Raw genomic sequence first — 17665 nt, 5'->3', positions numbered from 1 at the left:
CAAACTATATAAAATTGTTCCCCTTCCAGCTCCGCCCTTAACATTCAGGGACACCTTAAAAATGGGACACCTCCACCCCATCGTGTCAAAGTCCTGTTGATGAAACCACTGAAAAATTAGAAAAAAAATTCAGAGCCAAAACGAGGACAAAGATGGAAAGCAAAACACACAAAACACAGAGAAGAGTATACTAATGATAGGTTCATCGTTTTGGTATGCCTTTATGTGTCCTAACAAGCCACCTGGACAGTCTCAGCTGGAATTCCAGACTATCAAGAGACTTTCAATTATGAGGTGTGAAGGGGCATCACCTGGTTGGGGTATGAGACCCGGTTCAGCAGAAAGCCATCGTTCAGAGGCCAGGCTTTATTATGCCAAAACGAGGAATTAAATCATAATCCCGCCGAGCCCGAAGAGCCGTGAGGGGGGTGACAGGAGCCTGCGAACCCCGGGCGGCTCCCCCTCCCCTCAGAGTGCAGACCGTCAGGGAGGCGGTCCCGCCCGGGGGAGCGCTGCCCTCACAGCTGTGCCAGACACATACACCAAGTTTAAAAAAAAAAAAAAAAAAAAAAAAAAAAAGTTTTAAAAAAAGTCACAAAACGGGGAAAATAAAATTCCTCAGAGCTAATCCTCCGCCGGCCCCCGCGCCCCTTCCCGCCTGAGGCGGCAGCGCCCCGGGAGGCTCCTTGAAGCGAGAGGGGGGAGCGGCCGGGCGGTGCCTCCCGTGAGCAGAGGGAGCCCGGGCGGGCACAGCGCGGCTGAGGCGAACTTGGAGCGAGGCAGAGGGGCGGGAGAGCCGCCCAGCTCCCCGGTGATACGTGGCAGCCGCTCCCCGCCGGGCCGGGAGAGGCCGTCCCCCCGCCATCACCCACCTTCTTCACTCTGCGGGCCGTGTAGAGCCCCATCCCGTCCTGCACCCGGGACGACTTCAGGGCGAACCTATCCGGCACGTACATGCCCAGCATTTTTGCACCGAACTCGGGCCCCGCCGCCTGCTACCGGGGAGAAGGAAGAGGCTTACGGGGGACTTCCATCCCACCGGGAGCAGCGAGCGAGAGACCGGGGGAGGGGGCAGGAAGAGGGGCTGGATGCGGGGCTCTCCCGGCTCCTGAGGGGAGGGGCCAGCGCGCGGGACGGGGCGGGGCGGCCGCAGGGGGCGCGCGCGCCCGGCGGGGCAGTGGCGGGAACGGCGCCATGGCGGCGTCGTGAGGGGACGGCGGAGGGCGGCGGTGTCCCGCTCGGATTTATCCCCCTTTTTTGTGTTCCACCAAATGCGTGAAGGCAGCTTCGCTTCGAAACCAAGTAATCCTTCACTTTCGGGGGTTGGTTTTGAGGGAACGCGGATCTAAAGCCAGAAATTGAGCATCCTTATGAACATGCAAACGTGACACTTTTTGTCTAAAGAATAAACATTTTGTATATTCTTACAACATACCCAGCAAAGACGTGGTTTTCTGATTAGAACTATACAAAATGCCGTCGAAAAGAGAGGAGAAGTTCGATTTCAGCAGGTGACTAATATCACACCAGTATTTTTTCACAAAACTACAATATAGATTATAAATGTGCATTATATATATGCACAATATACACTGACCACCTTCTAGAAAGCTGAATAGCTTTCTTGGAGATTTTTGGGATTTTCATTGATGCCATACTCATATTGTTGCTCTCTAAACTGAAGTGGGGGTGCAGCTGGGAAAAGGAGTTGGTTATATCTGATTATGGAATTAAAAATAAGTGTGAAGGCATGTGAGGCAACCAGAAGGAAAAGGAAGAAAAGGGGAAAAAAACTATTTATAGATACATTTTAAAATCATGCTGCTAATAATAATAATTAAACCACTGGAGCGTAACAACCTCTTTTCTCTCTACCTCTTTCTACCTTAACAGATGTATTAATAGTAGAAGTTAAATATTAAAAGCTCCTAGTTTTCCACCCAAGCATTAGAAAAAATTTGTGTTGGTGTCATTTGGAAGGAATAAAAAAAATGTCCTGAATTTTAGTTACCACATGACAGTGGACAGATCATCATGAAAGTGCTTTGGATCAGTTGGATCTCTGCCCACCCCTAGGTGGGCATTTAGGGAGAAATTAAATTTTAAAAAGCCAGATCTAGCTGAACATGCAACTCCCTTTGACTACTTTTTGTTCCTTTCTATATATTTGCACACAATGATGGCTTTTTGTGCTTATCATCTACAGTGCCATAATTTAGCTATCATAAAGCTTTATAAGAAAAAATATTTACAAATGTGATGTATATTCCCACCAACATGCATGTATATACAGAGAAGTTTATACAATACTGCATGATATTCAATATATGAGCAAATGCTCTGGTAAATTTGATGAAACCCTTAATTTGACAAGAAAAAAGGATGAAAGGTTCCAACAACATGGTTGAAAGAATAATTTTGAGAATGAAAACGTGCCAGACACATAGATTTTACACCTTGACTGATAGCCTGGACACTGTCTACTAATTTAGTAATAAAAAGGGAGCATCAAAATCTATAGAAATAAAAATTCTACCATCTCAAAAACAAATAAATTGAACTGACAGAAAATAAGTTGCCTGGGGCAATTGCTTCAGTTTTACAGCTAAGAGCAAAATTTAACTATTCTTTTTATTAAGATCCAGCTCGAAAGGTTTCACATGCATAATTGAACATAATGTTTTTGGAGACCAGAACACTTCTTTGATTGGATGCCAGTCTTTCTTAATATATATCAGATTAAAATGTTGGCATCATTTTGCCTGTCTCTGACCTTTTCCAAAGGTCATGAATATTCTAAAATCATTTTACACTTTATGAAGGCCTCAGTATTTTTCTCTTTAGAAGAGAAAAAAAAAATCACTTGGGGGTCCTTCATTTTGAAACTCAAAAGATTTCTTCTACATGATATTCAAGGTAATAATACAGCACAATTCAGATGCATTTGTGTCTTGGTTTTAAGCTCTTTAAGTACATAATAACTGGGGGGTTTTTTGTAAATTTCAGCCATTATTATTCTAATGTGGAATGCAGTTACCTGTGTCTTACTCTGTTTGAACAACTTAGAAAAAAAATGCTGTAGCACTGGACAAAAGTGTCACCAGTCTTTTCTTTCATAGTGTATTGGTGGTGTGACATTGATCACATATTCACAACTGCCTGTCCACCTGTAGCAAAATACACTTTTCTCAGTTTAATCAGCCATTGACCCTAAAGCTGTAACTCATTTGCAATGCAGCACACAAAAACTGAACATGTTGGCCCTCTCTTTCTGCATGGCTCTATACAGAACCCCAAGGAGAAACACAAGAGCATCCAGCAGCCTTCAGATTTGAAGCCTTACACTGTCAAAATTCATTTGCATAACTTCCTTGGAAAGGGAACAAGGTATTTTCAGATGGAAGCTCTTCCGTAGTCATGAAAGCTGCTGTGCCCCAAATGAAATGCCGTGGCAGGAATCCACCTGTGGTGACAAACAAAATAATTGCAAGAGTTTTTGTCTGGAGTTACAGTACTCGTTGCAACATCATACCAGAGGCACGGTATGTTGCTCCCTCCACTCGAGGAGCAGCTAATTAAGTGTCATACTCAATATGTCACATTCTAACAAACAAAAGGATCTAAGACCAAAACGGTCTTCAAGATGCCAGAAGTAAACATGCCAGCCCCTGAAGTGTCCAGCAGCTTAGAAGGAAAATGTGTTCTCCAAGAAGAAAGGATGGCTTTTCACTGCTAATCCCTTGTTTAGATGGTGTAGTATCATCTCTAAAACTTTTCAGGGACTTCACATTTCTATCCTCCCTCCCCCTGCTCGGCAGGCAGTTGGACAGAAATCAGAGAGGCTAAGAGTTTTTTAATCCTTTCAAGGGTTCCTTGCATCAACCAGTATTAAAATATTAACTTTTCCAGCATCCATAGCAATGCTAGAATTAGATTCTGGCAGCTGATACACCTGAGAAAGGGTGTTATTCATGAAAATGGCTCCTCCCTCCCAGTTTGAACGTCCACTAGTCCACAAAACATTTCTGCACTGCAGTTTAACCAAGTTTGCAGGGATGTTTTGAAAACATCCTTCCTGAATCTATGGATCTCCTCTCCAACCTCATCCAATTCCTCTTAACCTGGTATGATCAGGACTGCTCTTTCAAAGCAAATCTTTGTCTTATCTGGGTTGTAGCCCAGGTGCAGGACATGTACAATATTGTCAGACTGTTTCCTCTTAGTTCATGTATACCTGCACATTTCCAGTGTGCAAATAATGCTTAGCTTTGACCAGGAATGCAAGGGTTTCAGTCAGGTGTTTCCCTGGAATTTGCCAAGCCCCTTTCTCTGACTAGGTACAAAGTCCTTAACTTCATTTGGGACCATTGTTCTTTTTTTCACGGTGACTTCCCAGACCTTCCACACGGCAGTGCCTGGACCAGGATGGAAATGGGGTTTGCACTGACTCGTTTTGCACTGAAAGTGTTCAGAAAGGAAAGGTTCCAGCTTGTCTCATGGCAGAGTCTCAGTGAAAGATGGGAAGAGGAATAGCATACAGACCTCTCAGAGTTGAGGTTTTTTTCCTTTTCTCAGTTGTACAGAGTTCCACTTAGAAAAAAAATCTACCAGAGCTTAGTAACACACCTTTAGAGCCTGCCCTGTGTTGGGGACAATGGCAACCTTGCCACCATAATCACCAGGCACAGGGACTCGTAAGGACCTGGAACAAATTGTGTTGACATGGAGTCAAACCATATGTCAAACTACCAACTAAAAACTCAATCTCTTTTATGTAAAACAATCTACTTTCTGAAACAATTAAATGTGCCTTTTAAAAATGACAAAAAGTCCCATCTACTCAGTGTCTCGGGGTCTTTTCCAGTTGTAACAGTGTTTGTTTTGTCTGTGTTTTTTGGTGCTCTGAGAAGCTTAAGTTGTTCTTTTCCTGATGTGCTTTGATTTGCTGAGCAAAATTCCTTTCAGAGCTATTTTTAAGGATTAGTTGGTTTTTGGTTTTTTTTTTTTATTTTGTTTTGGGTTTTTTGGGTTTTTTTTTTTTTTTTTTTTTGGTGGGGTGGTTTTGTTGTTTTTTTTTTTCTACACTGATTCTTTTGAAGTTTTTTTAATTCAGCGAACACTGCAACTAAAAAAATTATTTCCCTAGCAAAATCTCTCTTCTAATCAATGCACAGTTCATTTTTTGGGTTTTCTGTAGACTAACGTAGACTTCTTGTGTTGTGATGCTCAAGGTCATGCAAAACTTTAAATTATCAGATTGGTTTTAAACTTATGTCTCATTGTTTGCTTACATGCACAGAGTAGTTACTGCCAGAATATCTCTCTCAGAAATACGAAATTCTAGAAGTTGGTGCCAGGATTAGAGAGTTAAAATTTTTCTACTTCCCCTTTGAATATACTAAAATTCAGACATGCATTTGTATTTACATTCCCCAGCTGATGGCATATTAAGTGTTCACTTCTGTTGTTTGAGAGGGTTTTAAACTAGGGTTTAAAAGAAAAAGACAAAATTTAAAATAAGTAGCAGATTAAGCTAGTAATTCAGGTTTCACAGTGATAGACCTAAAAGTGATAAAGGAAAGAAGTCTAAAAAGCAAGTAGAGAAGGGTTAAAAATACTTATTTTAAAACATTTAGTGTAAACCATCTCTATTAATTTCTTCAGAGACAGCAACTGACAGAAACACTTTATGTAGTAGCACATGAACTGGGCCACACCCTAAAAGTGTCTTCCTCAGGAACGTCTCATTTCAGTTTGAGAGCGACTTCCCAAATTGACGTACCCCCCTCCCCCATTTTTCCTGTCAGCCCCTTCAGGATCAACTCAGCCTTTCCTTCATTAATGGAAAGTGACTTCCCAGATCCAGCCTCTCCCTGGTGAGCTACTTCCTTCAGTCCTAACCATTCCCATACATGCCCTGTTGCATAAAGGTTATTCCTTCCCAGGCCCCATTTCCCATTACAGCCTTCTCTGGAGCTGATCCTGTGCTCCTTCTGGGAGCAATAAGCCTTAAACTTGCCTGCTTCCTCTTCTACTTGCTACCTAATCTTGAGAGGGATCTTCATGGAACAAGAGCTTCATCACCAAGCTGATTCCCGCTCTGTGCATTCTAGTTTTATTTGTTGAAAAAACATTGAAATTAGTCTCCCTTTCAGTACCTGCTCTGTGCCAGTCATTAACTCATCATATTTGGCAGTCCAGCCATACAACAAATTCTTTCTAAAACCTTGAAAGAGCTTTAATGCTGTGAAGTATTTTTCCACCATTCCTCAACAGGACATGAAGCTGGGACACCATGTTGGGTTTTCCTGTAGCAGGAAGACAGCTGACTACTATGAACTCACAGTGGTTTGCTGATATTATTCTAGCAGATGGATGACAAGTCTCATGACTGACCTCTGCCTTTCATGTCTGCCAGGTAGTGTTGGATATTCATATTTTCACTTCTCCATGAATCTCCACTACTTCGAGTATCATTAAGCTGCTTCACAGAATGTTTTTAAATCCTTGGAGAATGGCTATGTACACACAGAAGGTATTTCTCAGAACTGCTGGCTATGGAAAATTCATTTTGCCATTCTGAGCACACATTTTCACAATCTGTGCTGTCCTTTGCTCAGAGAATTGTCTCAGGTCATCTTTCACATGATTATTATGTGCTTTGGCCTCCCTCTCTTCTTCCCAGTCTCAGAAAAACAGCATTTGAGTTACCCTCTTTTTAACGGGGTGAGTGTCCACTACCTTCTTACCTTTCATATTCAGCTGTGCCTGACCCACTGGTGGAGGGCTTAAACCCCCCCAATTATCCACACTACAGATGTGTTCACTTCTTCCAACTGGGAGCTGGAGCAACTTAATTCCCCTGGTCAGGAAACCTGGTCCCAGAAGAGAACAGTTTGCTCTAAGGCCTACAGGCAATGGGAACACCAACGGATCTGCATCACCTTGTTGGGGGGGCTAAACCTAATTCCCAGGTTCACCTAAGAGGCAATAGACCAGATTCTATATTCAAGTCTTGCACTGCAGTTGTCATACCAGCTGCTTTCCCTTCTGACCCCTTTCCAGTCTTTTTACTCACATCTTGTCTTCATTTTGGCATTTCAGTATTCCTTTCTGCTGGAAAAACACCCTCAGCTTTCAGCTTCCCCTCATCCCCTTCAAAGAACCTAAAACTTCTTCTGTGAATCCTCTTCAGTGCACCACTTGTACACTTTGAATTCAAAGAGACCATGTTTCAAGGACCAGCACATGCCTCCAGTATTTACAGATCCCAATTATTTATTCCCCCCCACACCTCTTTTATGAAGTGTTAAATTCACAGATATCAATGGTATTTGACTTGAGATACTACACAAAACCCAAGTGGCCAAACCATTAGGGGTGGAGGCAGTAGATTTGAAATGCAAGGGGAATTCCCACAGACACCAGGGATCTGGGAACTGGGATATTACTTGTAATGCTGTTGGATTTTTTTTTTCCCCTGAGTTTTAGTTATTTTTAGAACAGCTGAAATCAACACACCATGTAATTTGACATCCATGTCCTAAGAGGCAATAGCACACACCAAAGTGAGAGCTATTGACTTAAGAATGGACAACAACTACTCTGAACATACCTTAATGCATTTTTTGCTTCTCACTCTCCTCCCTGCCTGCCCTCTACAGAAGTCACTTTCTCAGTTAACAACATTTTCCCCCCAGAGATACTTCCTTCTCAGGACTCTTAACAAATTCCTCTGGAAGAATGGGAAATTCTTACTGCTTTACCACAAGCCTAGAGGACAGACACTTAAACTGCTCTGTGGATGTTAGCTCCACTCCATCCAAACACACGTTCTGTTCTGAGAAAGAGCAGGTAGCTCTGAATATAAAAATTTTAAACGAATCTGGGAGTTTTCTACCTGTAGGCCTCAGCAGAACCAGCTTCACCAATACTTTTGGGCATGAACTGCTTTATAAAGCTTAAGGGCCTGCATAATCAGGGGCACCACATGCATGTTTAAGATGAACTGAGCCTAACAAAAACCAACCAAAAAAAATCAAACCAGCAACATTTGTCAGGAGTTAAGTTCTCATTAAACCGTGCAGGATGAGCATTTGAAAAAGGCTTCTCTGTTGAATTCCTCCATTTAAAAACTCTCATCCTCGTTATGTTCCATCTGACACCAGGGGTACTCAGCAGCTCTGTCCCAAACATCAAGATGTCAGACTAGACTCTAAAAATAATAAGAATCATCAAGTCTATGACTCTGGCTCAAATGATTTTTGGATATTATTGCCAAGGTCTGCAAGGATCAATTGTAAATTTACTTTTGCACATTGGAAAAACAAATGATAAAGGAAAAATGAAGAAAACCAACAGCTATTTCAAAGATTAAGTTGTGTTCTTACAAATACTTCATAGTGAAATTACTCAGTTTTGAATAATTTTTCTTTATTCCCTTATTATTATGTTTTCGAAATTAAGGCAAAAATTAGAAATGTGTCCTTCCTTACAAGTAAGGATAGCATGATTCAGATAAATCCTCTCTTTCAGACAGAGCCTTCAGTTTAAACTTGACAGGTCTACTCAGCTTCACAAAGCAGAGATGTCTGGAGACTGAAGCAATTGGAGAAATCCTCTCTCAGGAGCTACCTTCACTGTTCACTAGGAGCAGAAGGCGATTCAAACTCTTGATACACCTGCACTTTGGGGCAGAAGTTGATTTTGAGAGCAGATTAAAGTCCACAAGAAGTTCTGTAAGTATCTGAAATTAGTAGAGTAGGACCAATGGAAGAATATTTGTGTCTGTATGTACAGATTAATCATTAGATTAATAAGAGCCTAAGTGTACTCTGAAAAGCAGGCTTTTTGAAGCAAAGCAATAGCTATAAAAGACATCCGTGAGATGCCTGCCACTTCCTTTCTGAAGTATTCATCCTTGGTTAACAAAACCCACAACTCCTGGGACTAAAGCTGAAGCTGGTTCTGCTTTTCCATGTGCAAAGCTTGCCTGTCCAAATGCTTCCCCTTAGCTCCAGTGAGTGCTCCTCTCTGGCATTTCAGAGAGCACAATGGCACCCCCCTGGGCCGGGCTGCAGCGAGTTTGGGTTGGAGATTGTTTGTGGGACGCCGTTCTATTTATCACACAATAGGGTTTCTGTTTCTCCCTCGGTTCCATTGTGCTCAATCACATGGGGTTTTTTTAAAGTTATGTTTTAAGTTATAGCCTGTCAGGCGCCCTGAGGCATCTGGACACTGGGTGCACCATAAATTTGAAGTTATTACTGTTCAGGATTGCCGTAAATGAGTTAGTCATCTTTTCTCATAAGGCAACAAGGGAATGGGCTGAAAGTACAGGGCAGCTGCATCTTATTTAAAAGTGTGTCTTTCAAGAGGTACAAGACATTAACATGCCCTTTTGGAAATTATATGAAACTCTGCCCAAACTGTAATAAGTCATCACAGAAAGTCTGGAAGAAGCCCTGTCTGCACTCAAAGAGCAGCCACAGTTAGTCCCTGTACAACACGCCTGTGACCAACCTGCAGCCAGGCACACTTCCCTCTTCTGTTACTGGGGATGAAAAGCATTAACCTGCGCAGAGTCAAAGGATACATCACAGCTGACATGCTTGTGCCTGATCCGTGCTTGAGCGAGGTTATCCTTACAGCACCAAGGGAGCCCTAGGGAGAATTGGCAGGGAAGGAAGCACAGTGAATGCAGAGCACTCAAAGTGCAGTTTCTGGTAGGATCCTGCCTCTCTAACCAGTGGATTTCTGAACCCACCAACCTGGTCCTCCCATAGCCACATCTATACACCCAGAGCCCCCAGGAGAAAACAGAAGCAGAGTCTTCATTTCCCCTGTCACCTTACTTGGAGAGAAACCATCTTTTTGCTCTTTGGAGTTGCTGAATTTCATTATTTGTGCAATACTTCTTGACACTGCATTACTTCAATTTAATTTTCAAACTGCTGTAAGAGTTACAGGGGTATATACAATAGATTATAATTCTGATAAAACACCATCAAATAAGATTGGCAGTAGTTTAGTTTTAATTTGTTTCATCTCTCTACAGACTTGGAGACTGTGGGCATAACCATTACTTATAATGAAATTCTGAGGGTTGGAGAATATTTGTAATAACTAACACTGAATTGTGATAAAAGACATAGGAAAAATATACAACAACCTAAAAGGCTTGAAATAAAACACTAAATAGATGTGGATGAACATTTGTCCATCACAGGTATTTTAACTCTTAGTAGTCTATATTTAGTTTAACACAATTAATCTCTAATGCTCTCCAGTTGGCTTTTGAAAATTTATTAATAGATGCTGGTATGAGAGATTAAAGTCACATAATGACCCCTGATTTAAGAGCCAGATGGTTATTGGATCTGATAGGTCCCGTTAATGAAAGCTGTTAGAAAGAAGTGAGAATTTAAAAGGTTTCAATATACCAAAAAAAAAAAAAAAAATCGGACTATTTTCTTCATAAGAAATCTACTGCTTTGAGAGGTCTAGGAAAGAACAGCTACTGATTTTGCTGTCATCCCACATGGTATTTTGTCCATCCCTTCAGCTTATAGTGTTTGCCTAATAGGACAACTCATCCAAAACCCCCGTCATCATATCAATGGAGACATTTATCCATTTCAAATGCAGTATGACACTGATGAGGGCTGCAGCAGCCAAACATCAGTACAAACTAAAATTCCACACAAGTAGTTTTTAGCATACTCTAGTTTTTAGCATAGACACTAAGCATACCTTTTATGACAAAACATTTACCAAAAATCTTCTTCCCCATCTCCCCTCACTTCCCCTTCCATAGAAACAATGAAAAAGATGAAGAAAACATCAAATGTTAAAAATTCACATTGAAATGGAGAGAAGCATAGTGAGGAGCATGGGTTTCCTGCCAGTTTGAGGTAACCTGCAAGCTTTCACTTGTTCCTTCAGGCATCAAAGAGCGTTTACCCCCAGGCCTTGTCCAAGGGACAGACATTTGGATTGCATTAAGCTTCCAGGGGGTATGTGTGCAAAACTCCAGTATGGAACAGTTATTAAAAAGGCTGCATGTTTGCTATTTCTGTGGTTTGTCAGAAAGGTCATTGTTTAAGATGTTTTCATTTAATGACAATGTGCCTCTATTCTTGTTATTATAGTTTGTTTCTTTCATGTCCGTTCCTCCTCCTCAGTATCATTGTTTGTCCCTGTCCTGTGAAGTGTCTTGCTGTTCTGGTGCCATGGGATTGGGAAGATGTTACAGATTTGTGTAACTTCTCACTACACTGGTGGTTCATTTACAGAGGGGTGTTTCCACCATAGCCACTTCTCTGCACTTATTGGGAAGATTTAATCTGGAGCAGGAAAAAGGGAACTATACTCATTTATGCAGAGCACGGTGGGAGCTGCATTACTTTAGCAGATGAAGGCTTGTTACAGTTCCCAGGAGCTCCTCACCTGATTACCACCTATCAGATCTTTCTGCTTAATCAAAGCCCCTACACTTGCATTCACACAGGTCTGCAACAGCAGAAAATGGGAGCAGAATTATGCATCCCATGCAGAAAATACACCAAACACTAAACCAAACTCTTCATTATAAGCACATCTCCTGAACTGGCAGAAATAAGCAGCGTAGGCCACCAAAAAAAAAAAAAACCAACACAGGACTCAAAAGCACAAATTCCAGCTGAAAAACAAGACAAAGAGACCACCCAGTTATTAACCTTGCACAAACTGGAGGTGTGGGTAACTGCTCATTTTCTCCTTTATACAAGAACTCAAAAAAAATAGGTTTTTATTTTGAGATGGAAAAGAACAGCATTGTATGATGGGAACATCATACATAGAAGCACACAAACAACTTTGAAAAAATAGCAGGAAACATTAACAGATGAGTTAACAGTAGCTAAATATTTATATTGCACATTTCACATTTATCACAACAAACCCTTCTTTTTCCAGAAAAATATCTGGGTTAGGGGCTAGGACAGACAGTATACAATTTAATTGTTTCTCTTCATATATTATCTTCCTTTAAAGGGGACAACACAGCAAAGTGGGCCCCTCTGCAGGGGAAAAGATGTGGTATCTTCATTTGTGAGCTACTGGGTGTGATAAGTGGAGGGAAGCAAACAGCAAGGAGACACAGGCACACAGCTCAGGCTCAGGAGATAGCCGAGAGCAGCAGGACAAGCCAGAAACCAGCCCTAGTGACAATGGGAAAAGTTCCCTAGGGGCCAAAATGAACTTGCAGTCGGCTTCAGCCCAGAAAGCCACAGAGCTGACTGAAAGCAAGACTCGGAGCAGGGACAAAGTGAGCAGCAGGGGATTTGTTTATAAGCCCTTCCCCATGTCTAGCCTGTCTTTTCTCTCTTGTCTCTGTTGCAAGAGGTTTGTCTGATGTAGGCTTTGTTCAAAGAAAACCTGAGGTTTGAGTTGAAAAGCTGTTTGAGGGAAGAGCTCTGGAGAGACCTACCTCAATGCTCTTGTCAAAGATTTATATTCTTTAATGACAGAGGTATTTTGGTGTTTCTTTTAATGATGATGACAAAGACTTAGCTGCTATGTGCAGCACATAAGTAGCAGCTTTGTCAAGCTTTACCTCTTACAGAAGGGTGAGTGGGTGCCAGCATCACAAGCTGTGTGCTAGGGCACAATCTGAGCTCAGGAACAGCCATGATCTTGGAAGCAATTCCTGCACACTTGGAAATAAAGGCAGCACAAGGTTCTGGTAAGAAGGATTTCATAACTTTCCTGTCTTCCTTCACTTCTCCTATGCTCTGTCTGAGCTAGGAGCTGGCTGATCAATAGCTCTGGGCAGAGCCTCCTACAAAGCCTGTCCTGAACGCTAGACTGAGTTCTTATACAATCAGCTGTGATGCCACTTGGGCAAGGCCAGAGGACAGTGATCAGACAGCTCCAAAACACAATGAGAAAAGGGCCTTTGTCAATACCGACAGGGAACCTATGACTACCCAGGATCCAGAAACAGTTGTGTCTTGCTTTAACCTACTGCTCCCACCAAAGCAGCCTTTTCTCCATGTCCTTCAGCCTGCTCCACCCGCTCTGGAGAGGGCATGAGCCCAATTACCCAGCCCTCAGCAGCCACCAATTACAGAGGAAGAAGCGCCCTTGCATTGTCCGTGCCCTGTCAGGCATCATCTGCCTGCCAAGCGTGCTGCAGCAGCCTTTGTCACCGTGCTGTCCCCCCGGCAGCCAGCTGCACAGCTTGAACGAGAGCGGGAGAGAGCATAAGGAAGCCATTAGAGGTTAGGAGCAGTTGCCCAACATGACTCAAAGAGGGATCTGAGGAAACATAATGGAATCACTCATGAGCAACTGTCCGTCCGGTCTACATCTGCAGGCGGTCTGCAGCTGTTCCGCTCTCTCCACACAGAGCAGGCCAGCTCTCCAGAGCAGCATAATCTCTGCATTAGCTTAGAGTACCTGCCCATTAGCTTTAAATGTGTCAAATGTTAAAAAAAAAAACCCAAACAAAACTCGTGGTCTGTGAAAGAATGGCCATGAAGAGACGGTACTTGGGAAAACAAAAGCCAGGAGGAGGAACAATGATTCCCTATTGAACAACAAATGGAGAAAGTAGGCTCCAGCTTTTAATTCCAACACCATGCCAAGCAACTTGAAGTAAATGTATCTGTGTTTATTTCACATTCAGCTTCCCAGTTGTGCAATGGGAAATCAAGGAGAATGAGCACAGTATTAGTGATGGGGCAGGATCTCAGCTGGCACAGGCATGGGTGCATGGGAGGAAAAATATCAAGAGTGCCCACAGCCTGGTGTGAGCCCTGCCTGTGCTCAGCAGCGGTCCTCATCCCTGTGTCCTCAAAGAACTAATTCATTCCCCAGGACACAGGGGGCAAGTCCTGATTCCACTAAGGGTCAAAATAAGAATCATGGTTAACTGCCTGAGACACCCTCCCACCATCATCATCCCTCCCTCACGCTATCTGCCTTTGCGATGTAACATCCTTTTTAACAGCCATAGTATTTTATGTCTATAAACAGCAAATATTCAAGTAACAACCCTTCCACGTGCTCCTTTTCAGTTTTCTTCATTGTAGATAGGATCAGTAAGGAAAATACTCAGAGGAAAAGAAGATCTGTTTTTGAAATGAACGATAAACATTTATCTAACAGTTCATCAAAGGGTACCTCAACTCTACACAGTTTTCAGCAGGTGGAAACCAAATTGTGAATCGGTGGACTTTCCAAAATACACAGTGGCTGCAAGATCAGATGCCAGCTGTACACTCATTATTCACTCGTGCCTATTTTGAGATAGGTAAGTCCCTTTTTTTGTTAAACAGACAGGTTGTGCTGGGAAGTAATAACTAGCTGCATCCACAAAACTTATCAGTGTTACTGGGTCACTTAAACTTGCATTTGTAACAGTTCTCTTCAAAAGAAATAGCTTTAAAAAGGAAGGGAGAGAGGATGTCCCCCGCAGCCTGGTATCAGCAGTGATTGTCTAGGCAGGCTGAGGATTATGATTATTATAACCAGTGATGTGGACTCCAGAGAAGTGATAAAAGCGTTCTTCCAAAGTAGGCTTTGGAACCATCAAACATGTTAAATGAAGTAAGAATTTGCTTCTCTGACAGGATTAATACCACAAGTTTATAAACCAGTCTAAACACTTATTTAGAAGACTAAACCATCCCTGAATTGTGTCAGTTGCTGTTGTAGCCTTTCATGGATTCACTGAAACTCTAAAGGGACTCTGGAATCCATGGAATACCTCAAGACAACCCATGAAAGGCTCTCTTCACTAACACAGAGCTACTGGTTTTAATATGGAAATGATGTGAAAAGCTCAGCTTCTCCTCTACGTATAGGATTAAATTACACAGCCAGAAACAGCTGCTGCAGCTCAACAAGAAAATCCAACATTTGCAAAACAGTGGCTTGAAAAGGCAGGGAGTGGGGAAGTCAATATTTACAACACACTCATTTCTACTTAACAGTTAAGGAAATCAGGAGGCAGAGTGAGGGGGACTAAAATCATTTACTTCACAAAATATCTCCATTTTAGTTCTCTATCCCTCTTTCACCTGAAATAATGTGCAATTCCAAATGTGGAACAGCACAGGTAAAATCAGTATTAATTAGGAATTACATTAAACACCTGAGTACCAGAATCATATCATTTTATAATCCAGACTCTCTGTTCTTTGCCCCCATCCAAAAAATCCATACTTTGAGAATTAGTAGGATAATTCCTTAACTTTCATTCTAGAAGCAAATCAAGCTGAAACACTGTGTCCCATCTGTGGTGTTATTCCCATCCTACAACCCAGTCAGACAGAATCTTCACTACCAGTCTTGCTAGACTTAGAGAAAGGATTTTAACACAATTAAAATGAGAATTTCGGTCTCTTTGCAAGGTATGCATTATAAGATTAATACTTAATAATCCTGTCAGCATTTGTTTAAGCTAAGCCAGTGGAGCAGAAATTTACAGTCACTTTAGCTGCCTGTTGCTACATTTCTCTAAATCAAGTGAAACAATTAAGCATGTGCCTGCTTACCTCTAGCAGATGTTACACACTACATGAATATCCAAACCCAGAATTAAGACACAGCCATAGCGTGTCTCAATACAGCAATAATACCCTCAAAAACCAGCAATTAATTATTTCCTCTCTATCAGCCCTTCAGCAGCTTTGCCATTGTATTTTCCACACACATTTGTGATATGTAGCACTTACTCATTGTTTGCTCAGAGAACAGAAAAAGACTCGGATAATTCTTTTGCTTTCTCTCTGAAGTCGGACACCATAGCTTAAGTTCAACTTCTTATGCACAAGGTTAGCAGGTTCAGGAGACTTAATACAAGGAAACAGGCTTTTTCACACTATTCACACAACAGGAAAGAAAAAGAGGGAAATATTTATTTTAATAGGGCCACATTTACTAATCACTCACAAGCAACTGGCTGAAATACCAGTATCACAATACAAAATCAAGTAACTCTCCCTGGCAGAGCTAAAACATAAAAACAAAGCCTCTGCAGGTCTGAACATTCCTCTTTTACTTAAAAGCAGACTTAAAAAAGCAAAGATAGACTGACCCACCCACCTACCTCTAGCAACACACTGCAATCTGCCCTCCTCCTAGGACAGGGACCGGCAAGGCATCTTCCATAGTTGCTGTACAAAGGCTCGTTAAAGGAAGCAGGGTCACCTGCCCCCAGTGATGGGGCTGCTAATGAAGCCCAGCTGCATCTTCCCAGGCTCTGGATGATGTTTCCCCGTGGAATTGGCTTGCACTTTATGTTGCTGCTCAAATAAGTGAAAGTGGGGTAAAAGCAGATGGAAAAAGCCCCCTTCTTTGGAGTGGTTTTATTTTGCACCCATACTGCCATTTAAAAGGTCCATGTAAGAGGGAAGGCAAGCAGAGAAAGGTGTTTTTGCAAGGTTTTCCCCCGGTTTCTATAGCCTCAGTTGGCTTTGCTGATATGCCACCGCTCCATGGTTTTCTAACACAATCCTTTTTACTTACCTCCCAGGAGACAAATTGCTCTGAGTTTATTGGGCAAAACTCTGCATCTTACTCTGCTGCACCTTCTACACAGGAGTGTTTGAAAGAAAACCAGCAGCAAGAAGTAAGAGACAAAAAAAGAGCATGTAATAGTCAAGAATAAAAAAGTCATTCCTCTAGCCTCCTTCTAACATCACTGGAATGCCAGGAGACCTTTTAAGTAATAGCAAGTATCATCAAATGGAAGAGGACGTCAAGGAAAATGGGAATTTGAATGAATAGATGTAGAACTGAGAACACAAGTCACCAGTTGTGCTGTGCACGTCTGGGACAATCTCAGTCAGACCAGCTTCATGTATTGCCACAAAACTTGAGAGCTAATCTCTGCTGTCACAAAGGTTTCTGAATAGCTTTTCGAGCAAGGAGAATAAGAAGAGTTCAGGGTTCCTGGTACACAGTTCCCCAGCATAGCTTATGAATTAATGAATTATGAATTAAATAATATCCATTTTCACATCCCATTTAATTGAATGTATCCAAACATGGTAACCCTAACTAGTCAAAGGACTTTGAGCAGCCACAACTATTGCTTTTTTTGCCAAGTGCTAAGGTAAACGTTTGCTGTTCAAAATAAGGATTTGCTTTCTCCCTGATATGTTACCAGTCTTAAAATTGCTACTTAAAACCCAAATATGGATCTGTCGTTGCTACAAGTAGAATTCTTGAAATGTTTGTGTGTATCACTGATGGATTTTTTCTGCAGCTTTGCCAGCATCATAACCTTACCTTGTGTTCTGTAACTCATGGACCATTTTGAGCTCTCTGAAGCTTCCACGGTAAGGCAGCTTTGTCAGTGAGTAAAGCAGTAGAATTAGGCAAGCCCCCTTTGACTGATGAAGGTGTTGAAGATTATCTTGCTGTGGTTTGCAATGGCTCAGTGACTCTTTAACAGCTTTGAAACAAACCTCATCTGTAGAGGATTTCTCCTCTGTTCCACAGTCATGCACTAGATGAGGCTTAAGGAGGTGCTGCCATCCCTGTGAGCCACCTCTGCTGCTTTCCTACAGCCCCGTGTGTTCCTCAGCTGCATGTTCCAGCATGGCATTCTGCCCCAAATGGACACATACCATCAGTGTGAATACTGAACTCCATGTAACCTTCCATTTCCCAG

At 42.1% G+C, this 17665-nt stretch overlaps 1 protein-coding gene across 2 annotated transcripts in view; it reads right to left on the bottom strand.

The window, feature by feature from the left end:
* PRDM5 (PR/SET domain 5) overlaps positions 1-1099 on the bottom strand; it is a 60022-nt gene extending 58923 nt beyond the window's left edge. For both annotated transcript variants that reach the window (XM_048305260.1, XM_048305262.1), the window contains exon 1: positions 873-1099. In XM_048305260.1, the coding sequence (XP_048161217.1) occupies positions 873-965 (93 nt within the window). In that variant the 5' untranslated portion in view covers positions 966-1099. The remainder of the gene's footprint in view (positions 1-872) is intronic.
* Positions 1100-17665: the final 16566 nt, after the last annotated feature.

The sequence above is a fragment of the Corvus hawaiiensis genome, chromosome 5, assembly GCF_020740725.1.
Source record: "Corvus hawaiiensis isolate bCorHaw1 chromosome 5, bCorHaw1.pri.cur, whole genome shotgun sequence".
Lineage (NCBI taxonomy): Eukaryota > Metazoa > Chordata > Aves > Passeriformes > Corvidae > Corvus > Corvus hawaiiensis.
This window is presented reverse-complemented; position numbering and strand designations above follow the sequence as displayed.